Source organism: Orycteropus afer, unplaced genomic scaffold (genome assembly GCF_000298275.1).
Source record: "Orycteropus afer afer isolate SDZICR_OR568_19922 unplaced genomic scaffold, OryAfe1.0 scaffold00209, whole genome shotgun sequence".
Taxonomy (NCBI): domain Eukaryota; kingdom Metazoa; phylum Chordata; class Mammalia; order Tubulidentata; family Orycteropodidae; genus Orycteropus; species Orycteropus afer.
The window spans coordinates 2,975,689-2,986,182 of record NW_006921796.1 but is presented as its reverse complement, the minus strand read 5'-3'; the positions used below and the strand labels follow the sequence as shown (position 1 = coordinate 2,986,182).

General features: G+C 50.2%; 1 protein-coding gene across 1 annotated transcript; it reads right to left on the bottom strand.

The window, feature by feature from the left end:
- Positions 1-794: 794 nt before the first annotated feature.
- CKAP4 (cytoskeleton associated protein 4) lies at positions 795-10,375 on the bottom strand. The gene is made up of 2 exons (XM_007948236.1): positions 9,929-10,375; positions 795-2,123 (listed from the first exon to the last, which is right to left on the bottom strand). The coding sequence occupies exons 1-2, from the start codon at positions 10,373-10,375 to the stop codon at positions 795-797; spliced, it is 1,776 nt and encodes a 591-aa protein (XP_007946427.1).
- Between the last annotated feature and the right edge of the window lie 119 nt (positions 10,376-10,494).

Below are 10,494 nucleotides of genomic sequence, written 5' to 3'. Positions count from 1 at the left end.
CCATTTGCTGGGATTCTAACCCTACGCACTCTCGGGCGACCCAACCAAAAAGGCTGACACAGGTGGGCCACAAGGGATTCAGAATGGCCTGATTTCTTTGCATAGTTACTTTTGAAATGACTAGAAGGCGCAGGACCGATGAAAGACAGACACCCACGCCACAGCAGGTGACCCCAACCACCATGCAGCTGACTGTTTCACACTAGATTGAGAGCGACCTCTCCCCTTCCCGATTCACAGCTGACAGGGATGAGTTTTAACCAGTAAAGTGAAAGACAGGAAGCGAGTGATATCTCATGAAAACTTTGGCCAGGAGTATTTAAAAAAATACAACTAATTTTCCTTAAAAACAATGAGAAATAAAGTACCTCCCTTTCTCCTCCCCTCCCCCCCTTTTTTAAAACTCGGCCCTGCCATCAAGCACGGGTTTTTTGAGGTTAGACTTAATCTGCTTCTGCTAATCCCCAGTTGAAGGCATTATCTTTTTTCTCTGACACTAGAGCCATCCCTTCTGGAAACCACCATTGATTCACAGGGGCCGGGCCTTCCGGAAACCAACCTAAAGCAGAAGCAGGAACCTTAAAAACCAATGGTATGTGGCAATAATTGCAAATAAATTAACTGGGCACAAAAACACAATGCCTTGGTGTTCTGGGTGGTGACTACGCTCTTCAAGAGGAGACAAGATATGGCGGTGCAGTGGGGTGGCGGTGAGAGATGGCGGGGAGAAAAACGACATTTTTTTGGTCATGAGAAGTTGGACTTTACATCCGCACCCTTGACACACCATTCGTCTAGATCTTTTCGTGAATCTTTTCGACTTTCACAAACAACCTATCCAGGTCATTCCTCAGGTCGTCTAGCAATGCCTTGGCTGATTCCAAGTTGTTCTCATTGGTTTCTATTTTGACTGAGTATGCAACCAAACTGTCCACGGCAGTCCTGAGCATTTTCAAGTCTGATTCCACCTGGCTTACTGAGGATTTGAGGTTGTCTAGAGAAGAAAGTTTGTCTAGGAAGTCCTGAGGAGGCACCGGGGCTGCCCGGGCTTGGTCCTGACTGAGCAGCGTGTGCACCTGCTCCTGTACTCTCTGGAGTGTCTCCACGGTGCTGGGGAGCTCGCCCAGGCTTCTCTTCAGCTCGCCCACGTCAGCGTAGAGGGAGAGCTGGGCCTCCCCCAGGCTCCTCACGGTGCTGGCCATGTCCTCCTTGCCCCCCTCCGAGGAGGAGCCCAGGCTTTCCACACGCACCTGCAGGGCACTCAGGCGCTGCTCATACTCCTGGCTCTTCGACAGGAGGGTCTCCAGGCTCTCTGTCTGCTGCACAGCAGTCGCCTGCGCGGACTGGACTTCGTCTTCCACAGCCTGAAGCCTGGAGTCCAACCCCTGACTCTTCCTCTGGAGTGTTTCAAAGGCTTCAGAATTTTGGAACACGCTGTCTTCTCCTGGCCTGCTGGAATCAGCTTTCAGCTGGCGTAGCTCTTCTTCAAGTCTCCTGATCTCCCCTGTGAGGTGGGAAATGGACTCCTCAGACTGCACAAACTTCTCTGTGAGGGTCTGCAAGGTGCCATGCTCCACGTCAGCCGCCTCCTTGAACTTCTGCTGCTCCTGTTTAAGACTCACCAGCTCTTTGACTTCTGTGTACACGTCAGACTCCATGGTCTGGAGGGTGCTTCTCAGGGCCTCAATGTCCTTTTCTTTGGACTTCACCGAGGCTTGTATTTCCTTCACAACTTCCTTCATGGCTTTCAAGTCCTGCTTGTACCCCTCAGATTCTTCCAGAGAGGCAACCTTTACCTTCACATCATTTATTTCCTTCTGGCTCCTCTTCTGGACGTCAGTAAAGATGGCAATGTTGTCGTTGATGGACTTGGTGAGCTCTGTCAGCCTTTCCTCCACCGTGTTTTCAAGGGATGTGAAGTCCCGCTCTCGGGCGTCCTTCACCACATGGATCCCGTCCGAGAGGTCTTTGAGGATCTCATTCTGGAGTTTCTGCAGAACTTCGCTGATCCGGTTGATCTCGCTCTCCCCTTGCTTCACAGCTTTCTCTGTGAGATCCTGCTTATGTTGAGAGCTTCTCAAGATGGACTCAAAAGTCCCGAATGTGGCTTGCAGAGACTGTACCTGTAACCAGAATCAGATGTTAGTTGCTGAGAAGAGCTGGTGAGCTCTACACTATGCAGCTGTGTTATACCTGCCTAGCTTCTAGGTCTCTCCTGTGACAGAACAGCACTTTGACTTTTTTTATGGACAGCCATCACGCTTCCACAAAGTCCACATGGTTTGAGGGACCACCCTAGGATGCCCTGCTCTCCAAGCGTTTCATGAGTGGTTTCATAACCAAGCCTGACCAACCCACACTTCCCATGCTTCACCCGTAACCCCGGGCCACTCTGAGTAGCCCAGGGATGGGCATGTGGCCCGAGTCAGGCCAACAAGTCAATTCCAGGACTCCTGTTAAAACTACTGCGAAGGAAAACCTCTTTTCCACTGAGTTGTTACCTACAGGTAAGGCTGGAGCTGCCCAAACCTGCAAATGAAGGACAAAGCCTGCAAATTAAATCAATACAGAGAACTCAGAGATGGACAGATCAAGTTCTGAGGACACAATCTGAATCTCCAGCCGTAGCTAGATCTGAAGGAATCTACTCTTGAACTTTTTAAGTCAATAATTGCTTGCTCTCTCCAAGCCACTTTTAGATGGGTTTCTAACTCTTGCAACAGAGTCTCACAAGTCTTTGTAAGAAAAAACCTGAGATGCATAGGGACACCAGGTTGAAGCAAGAGACAAAGGTCCCGGTCTCTGCTCGCCACTTTAGCTGGGTGGCCCTGAGGTCACTACCCTCTGGTGACCTGTGTTCTCACCTGCAAACTGCAAGCAATGGATCAAGGACCTCTTAGCAGTCTGTGTGTGAATGCATTATAATCACACTTTTCTACCCTATGCTTATCCTAAATAAATTCTTCCCTAAGCAAGGACTGACCTGGGAGCTACCCAAGGGAGCCGGCTTACTGTACTAAGAGGCTGTAAGGATGCTGTCTAATAACCTGAGATTTACCCTCCCATGGTGCCAAAAGAAGCCCACACTGCCACCTCTGACCCTTTCCTGAAAAATAAAAAGACCCTGAATATCTCAAGTCTCTACTTCTAACCACCAGATTATAGAAACCATGTGAGGTAGAGAAACATGCTAAACAAGGCTAGGATGCAGTCGACCAAATGCACAATTTGTTTGAGAGAATGAGGGAAATGTGATTACGGCCTGGGTAATGGTTCGCAATCAGCTGCTAGCCTCGAGGCTGGAGGCTGGACCTACCTGGCAGCTCCGCAGGCCAACCAAGAAAACCCTCGGAGCTCAGTCCTCCGCTGTGATGCCCGGGGTCGCCTTGAGTCGGCATCCCGCCAGGGCATCAGGTTTGGTGTTTTTAGTTTTATTGGATGATAATAAGGAACTACTGTTAACTTTGTTTGGTGTGGTAATACTGTGCTCTGTTCAAAGAAAGGGTAGGAAAAGAACCTTATCTGTTAGAAATAAATCCTAAAATCCTCTGGGTCAACTATGTCCCTGAGGGATCGGCTGCAAAATACTCCAGCCAAGAAGAAAAAAGCGGGAGTGGGGGGGATGACAAACCATTGAGAAGGACTGAACCTGGAAACAGGTAACCAAGCCTTCACTGTACAGTTCTCTTTTCTTTATGCTTGAAGAGCTCCATATGAAGAAGTTAAATGCTGGCTCTGGAACCAAACTGTGGCTGTTAGGGGCCCTCGAGTCCGACTCATGGCAACCCCGTGTGACAGAGTGGAACTGCCCCGTAGGGTTTTCTTGCCTATAAGCTTGACTGAAGCAGACTGCCAGGTCCTTCTCTGGCAGAGCCACTGGGTGGGTTCAAACCACCACTCTTTCGGTTAGCAGTCAAGCCCTTAACCATCTGCACCACCAGGACTCTTGGAACCAAACTCCCTAACTTCAAATCCTAGCCCTGGTACTTCCTAGCTGTGTCCTCTTGAACAAGTTATTTAGTTTACATGTAGCCCTGTTTTCCTCATCTTCAGAATGGGAACAAAAATAGTACCTGACTTACAGGACGGCCTTGTGAGGAGTAAATGAGTTAACATACGTGAAGTGCTTAAACCCTGCCTAGCACACAGCAAACGCTCAATGCATGGTAGTAGCTACGGCCTTCATCAAGGAGCTCTGGTGGTGCAGGGGTTAAGCGCTTGGCTGCTAACTGAAAGGTTGGTGGTTCGAACCCAGCAGCTGCTCCACAGGAGAAAGATGAGGCAGTCTGTTTCCATAAAGATTAAGGGGCTCTGGTGGAGCAGTGCCTAAAGCATCTGACTCCTAACCAGAAGGTCGGGGGTCAATGGATTACAGCCTTGGGAACCCTATGGGACAGTTCTACTCTGCCCTACAGGGTCCCTATGAGTTGGAATCAATTTGATGGCAATAGGTATCACCTCATTACTGTTTACTTTTTATGCTGAAGTACCTCAGAAGTCTGCAGCATTCTAGCACCATCCTCCACCCGATGCCAAAAGCCGGTGGGATAAAGTGAAAGCACACCGAGCCTGGGAACAGGACACCTGGGCTCTAGTGCCAGCTCCACCAATCATCAGCCTTGTGAGCACTATCAGTCACTTTCCTTTTCTAAGCCCCAGCTTCCTCATCTATGAAGTAAGTCTGAGAAGTTTCCCCTAGCTCTGACAATCTATGATTTTAAGATAGAGCAAGGTTCCCAGAGACTCCAGAATATTAATTTCCCTGTCCAACCAAATCCAACCTGAATCCTAAGGACCCTCTGAGAAGGTGCTGGTTCCTAGATCAGTACCTGCCTGTGTAAGCACAGCACTCAGAACGGAGGCAGGAGCGAGGGAGCCCAGTGCCTGCAACAGGGCGGGTGTCCACTCAGCATTTTTGGAATGAATAAATACCAAAACACCAAACTCACTGCCTTCGAGTCGGATCCAACTCATATCGACCCCTCCTTGGGTTTCCGAGGTAGTGTCACTATGGAAATAGATTGTCCAATCTTTCTTCCAAGGAGTGGCTGGTAGGTATGAACCACCAGTCTTCTGGATAGCAGTTAAATGCCTTAGGCACTATGCCACTAGAGCTCCTTCTGAATGAATGGAAGAGTGAATTCATTAACAGAGCAAAGCTTGTGATGAAGACCAAACCAAACCAAATCCACTGCCCTCGAGTCGATGCAGACTCACAGCAACCCCCACATATTTTCCAAGGCTAAAAATCTTTATGGAAGCAGACTGCCTCATCTTTCTCTAGCAGAGCAGCTCTTGGTTAGCAGCCAAAATGTCTTAACCACTGTGCTCCTTCTATGAAGACCAAGCTGGTCCATTTCCTCTCTGGCCCCTGACTATTATCCCCAACCTTTCCTGGCTCTGAACAGTTAGGAATGGGAATGTATGAAATTTTGGATGAAACCAAATAAACCAACCTCCTTTACTACAAAAGAACACAGGAAGTGCCTCTCTACTGATTTTTGCAAATTGTTCATTTTTATATCCAAAGAACTCATTATAATCAATATGCATTGGCTGCATCTGTTCCCCAACATACACAGGGTACCAACTAAGTGGCAGATGCTAGGGAAGATGCCTGAGACAAAATAACAACTAGGATAGGACCCCTGCCCCCAAGGAGCTCAGAGCCTACTAATGTGTGCGTGTGTGTGTTGGGGGGTTGCTGATACTCAACAGGGTACTTACTATGTACCAAAAACTGTACAAAATACCTTATCTCACTAAAACCAAAACCAAAAACCATTGCTATCAAGTCAATTCTGACTCATAGTGACCCTATAGGAGAGAGACTCATAGGGTTTCCAAAGCTGTAAATCATTTTAGGAAAGCAGACCTCCACATCTTTCTCCCATGGGGTGGCTGGTAGGTTCGAATCACCAACCTTCCGATTCGCAATCAAGTACTTAACCACTGCACCACCAGGGCTACATCCTCGTAATAATCTCATAAATTGGTTGCTTCCATTGATCTCCATCTTACACCTACAGAAAGTGAGGATTAGGGAGTTTAAGGTCACACGACTGGTGACAGAGCTAAGCATCAAAAACCTAAGCTCTTAACCACTATGTGATCTGCTCACAAAGGTGTATTCTAAGTCATGACTACAAGGAGGAGATGCTATCTGACCCCCAAGTCCAGAGAGTCAAGATGGGGAAACACAGAATCAAGGCCAGAGAACTCTCTCTTCTGCAAACAGCTCCAAGTCTCTCTAAACTCTCCCCAGAAGGCTTAAGTTCACTCCGACAGTCACTTCATGCCACCTGGGCACCTAGCTCATCCTACCCTGGGTCTGCCAGGCCAACACGGGCTATTCAGAGGGACTAGAACTGAATGGCCAACATCTTCTGAAGCCTCGAACCCACTTGTATGTGTGCTGAATCCTCTAGGCAAGACCAGGCCAGCCTATCGGCAGTGTTACAGCCACTCAGAAGACCTGGGCCATGTTCCAATACCAAGAGCACCTAGAAAACAAGAGGGAACATTTGGGCACCCCATATGGCAGTAGAGTGGAGTGGTTCAGAGTCAGACTGTCCCAACTCCAATCCTAGCTCCATCACTGAGATGTCTATGTGATCCTGAAGGTGTAACATAACTACTCTGGGCCCAGTGGCCCCATCGCTGAAATGGTACCAGTAAGCGGTACTTATCACAGAGGGTGGTTGGCAGAACTGAAATAAGGGCTGTGTAAAGCACTTCATGGAACGCCTAGCCCATAGTGAATACCAATTTTTAGTAATAATACTATAAATACATTTCCCTGCTAATAAACTCCCCATTCACCACCACATATCGCATAGAGTTATCAAGGGGTTCAAATTTAGGCTATCAGTAAACCAATCACTCTTGGCTCCTCAATGCAAAAGAGCTTCTTATGTACTGACCACCCCAAAGGTGCAGACAGACTCTGAAGTAGCTTCACGCTGGGGCTCTTACTGTGCTGGGCATATTCTGAGTTTCAAGTCAATGGAACAAGTATTTATTAAGCACTTACTGTGTACCAGCACTTACTATGTACTATCAAAAAAAGGGAAGGCCCTCAACAAGATGGACTGACACAGCGTCTGCAACGATGGGCTCAGGTATAGCAAGGATTGTGAGGCTGGCACAGGACCAGGCAGTGTTTCTTTCTTTTCCTGTACATTAGGTCCCTATGAGCTGGCGCCCACTCGAGAGCACCTAACAGCAGCGTTAGTAGGCTAGCAGGCATGGGAAAGGCAAGAAAATGAACAGCGGAGTGGCTAAGACTGTCCTAGCAGTTAGCCTGGGTCTGAATCCTAGTCCTACGACTTACTAGCTGTACAAGCATGCAACGTTATTCAGCCTCTTTGTGCCTCAGTTTCCTCATCTGCAAAAGGGCAATAATAGCAGTACTGTGCTCTTGAGGCTGCTGTGAAGGTCAAAAGAGATGATACATCAAAAGGGTAGCATTTGCCCAAAATCAAAGCTCAGAAGGCAAGAGGGGGGCAGAAAAGAAGGCCAAATGGAAACAGGGAACCCATGGAGGAAGCGCAAAGAGGGCTGTTACACTGAGGAAACTGCAAGTAACGTCACTCAAAAAAATGTGTTATCAATTGTTGAATGGAAAACTAATTTGCTCTGTAAACTTTCACCACAATACAGCTTAAAGAGAGAGAGATGATGCGTTTTCAAATACCAGCACAGTGCCTGGTACATCAACGCACAATAAGCACCAGGCATTACATACCAGCCTGATTCCACTAACTTTTTTAAAAGGTAGTGGCAATTTCAGTCATTTCAGAGTTGTAAGGATCCTTAAAAATCTGGACTGGGCCTTCCCCTCATGGTGTCGATGGGAAAACTGTGCCTCAAAAAGGAAAGTAAACTGTCCATAGATGAGAAAAGAGTAAGAACCAGAAAAGAGGACTAAGGGAGGTACAGGGAAGAAGCACCGAGAACAAAGTCCAAGCACTTCAGCCTGGACTCCAGACCTTCCCCCGCTCTGGCTCAACTCCCAACCTCCTCTCTCACTACCCCCTAAATGTCACTCTGCTATGGGCTGGGTAGCCACTTCCTGTCCCTCAAACATGCTCAAGCCCGCCCCCTTGCCTGTGGGCTCTTCACATTCCTTCTTTCCACACTTAACCAATCACCGACTATGTGACTGCCATGATCCCAGCCCTGGGTAGCGGGTGCCAGTGGTTAACGTGCTCAGCTGCTACAACCGAAAGGTTGGAGGTTCAAGTCCACCCAGAGGTGCCGTGGGAAAGGGCCTGGTGATCTAGTTCCAAAAGCAAATTCAGCCACTGAAGACCCTGTGTAGCACAGTCCTGCTAAGACACACAGGAAGTCGCCCTGAGTCGGGATCAACTCGAAAGCCACCGGTTACTTTGGCCACCAGGTTTACAGGAGTAGACAAATTCAACTCTCCTGAACCTGAACATGCACTGCAGTTACCCTCAACTGACACCTACAAACATGATTCACAACTTCTTTGCAACAGGAAGGGCCCTGTCCTTCATACCCTCCACAAGGCCTACACAGAGCCATATGCCTATCAGCCTGCAATAAATATTATGATTGATAGGTGGGTGGATGAAAGAGAGGAAACAGAGAGGCTAGTGATTATGTGCTGGCAGAATCTCTACTTTTTTAAGAGTCACCTGACATCCAGGATAGGCAAAGCAGCACTGCCTACTTAACTCCCTCAGAAAAGTCGCCTCCCTGGGCCTGCAGCATTTAGCAGGCTGACTCATTCCAGTTGCTCTGCCAGTCTGTGGAAGAAATTCCTAGTCCTGCATACTCAACAAAAGTAGAGAAAACTTGGCAGGGCCAGTAGCATGCTGGGAAAAGGAGGCAGCAGTTCCGGGCTCAGAAGTGGCGGGATTTTTTGTCTCAGTCATGCAATCAATGTTCATTGAGCAATAAAATTAGAGAAGGAGGGAAAAAGAGATTGAAGAAGCTGTGCTCCTCTGGGCAAACCAGAGTCCGCCCACGCATGCCTGAACTAGGCCCCAGTGGCCCCTTAACTGGGCAGTGATTGAGATGTTATCACTCTGCCACTTGCCAGCTAAGGAGCTTGGTCAATTCATTACAGAAACTCACTTAATCTCTGTAAACCTCAATATTCCGGCATGGAAAACGGAATGGAAATGGCCTGTCCCATCTCCCTCCCAGGGTTGCTATTAGGACTAGCTAGTATGTGAGCAAGCCCTCTGAACACTAGACAAATGTACCTGGAAGTATAATTCACCAGTATGACCTAGTATTCTGAGCCTTTCCTTCCCTCTAAAGCCTTAGTATGCTACTTCAAATGCCCACATGGGCACATGAGTCCCAAGGGGCCTCTTATATAATATTTAGTTTGAACTTCGCAAATGAAGAAGAACACTAGCTTTTCCGTCCTCAAGCTCCTGGTCTATTAAAAACTGGCGAAGAGGTCCCCTACTGGGAGAGCTGAAGAGCAGCCTTGCACGACGCTTCCAATCATGTGCAGGCTGCCCTTCCAACCTCCTTCTCAAGACAACTGCCCATTCAGCGGCTCCTAATCCAAAAAGAATGGGCTCCCGAGGGCCTGCCGGCTTTCTTACAGGTCACCGCTAATGTCCTGTGACAAACCCTCGGCCAACCGTCCCCTCTGGCCCAGCCATCTTCGCAGAGGTTCATCCCCGGGAGCCAATTCCTCTGCAGCCATTAACAAAGAGGGTCTGGGGTCTGACTCAGAACGAGAGGGGCCGAGGGAGAAGGGAACCCTCCGGAGCCAGACCAGCCGGGGCCTACGTGACCAGAAGGGGCTTGCGGAGGAGGGGCGGCCGGCCACCGAACCCAGGCGGAGCGAGGGGCCGGGGCGGGTGGGCACGAGGCGGCCCAGCTGTGTGTCCGGGGCCGCTCCCGGTAAAGGAGGTTCGAGAGGGTCGAGGGTACCCACCTTCTGCTCGACGCCCTGCAAGCCCTGGCCCACCTCCTCCCGCTGCCGGGAGAAGTCCTGGTGGCTGAGCCGGACCTGCTGGACCTCCTCCAGGACGTGGTGGACGCACCAGCCCGAGAAGGCGGCCGCCGCCACCAGGGCGAGGTAGAAGAGAAAGTTGAGCGCCTTGCCCAGCCTGCGCGAGCAGGACGCCGAGGACGAAGCGGCGGCGGCGGCGGCGGCTGCGGAGGACTTGCCGCCGCCACCGCCGCGGTGGCTGCCCTTGCCATGCGCTTGGTTCTGCTGATGCTGGTGCTGGTGCGGCTGCGGCGCCGGCGGCTGCTGCGGCGGCGGCGGCGGCGGCTTCTTCGCCACGTCATCCGCGCCGCTCGACGGGTGGGCGCCCTTCTCCGAGGGGCTTGCGGCGCCGTGGCCGCCCTTGGAGCCCCTTTGTTTGGCCGAGGGCATGGCGGGCGCGGCGGCGGGTGAAGCCGCGGGCTGGGACGCGAACGAGCGGAGCGCGCGGCCCGGAAAACTTGCTCGGGCTCCCCCGGGGCTGGAAGAGCTGCACGCGGCCGCTGCTGGCG

Coding starts and splice junctions, on each gene's coding strand:
- CKAP4 (XM_007948236.1), bottom strand. CDS start 10,375: ATGCCCTCGGCCAAACAAAGGGGCTCCAAGGGCGGCCACGGCGCCGCA. Junction 2,124..9,928: donor TGCAGGGCGTCGAGCAGAAG/GTGGGTACCCTC, acceptor TTCTGGTTACAG/GTACAGTCTCTGCAAGCCAC.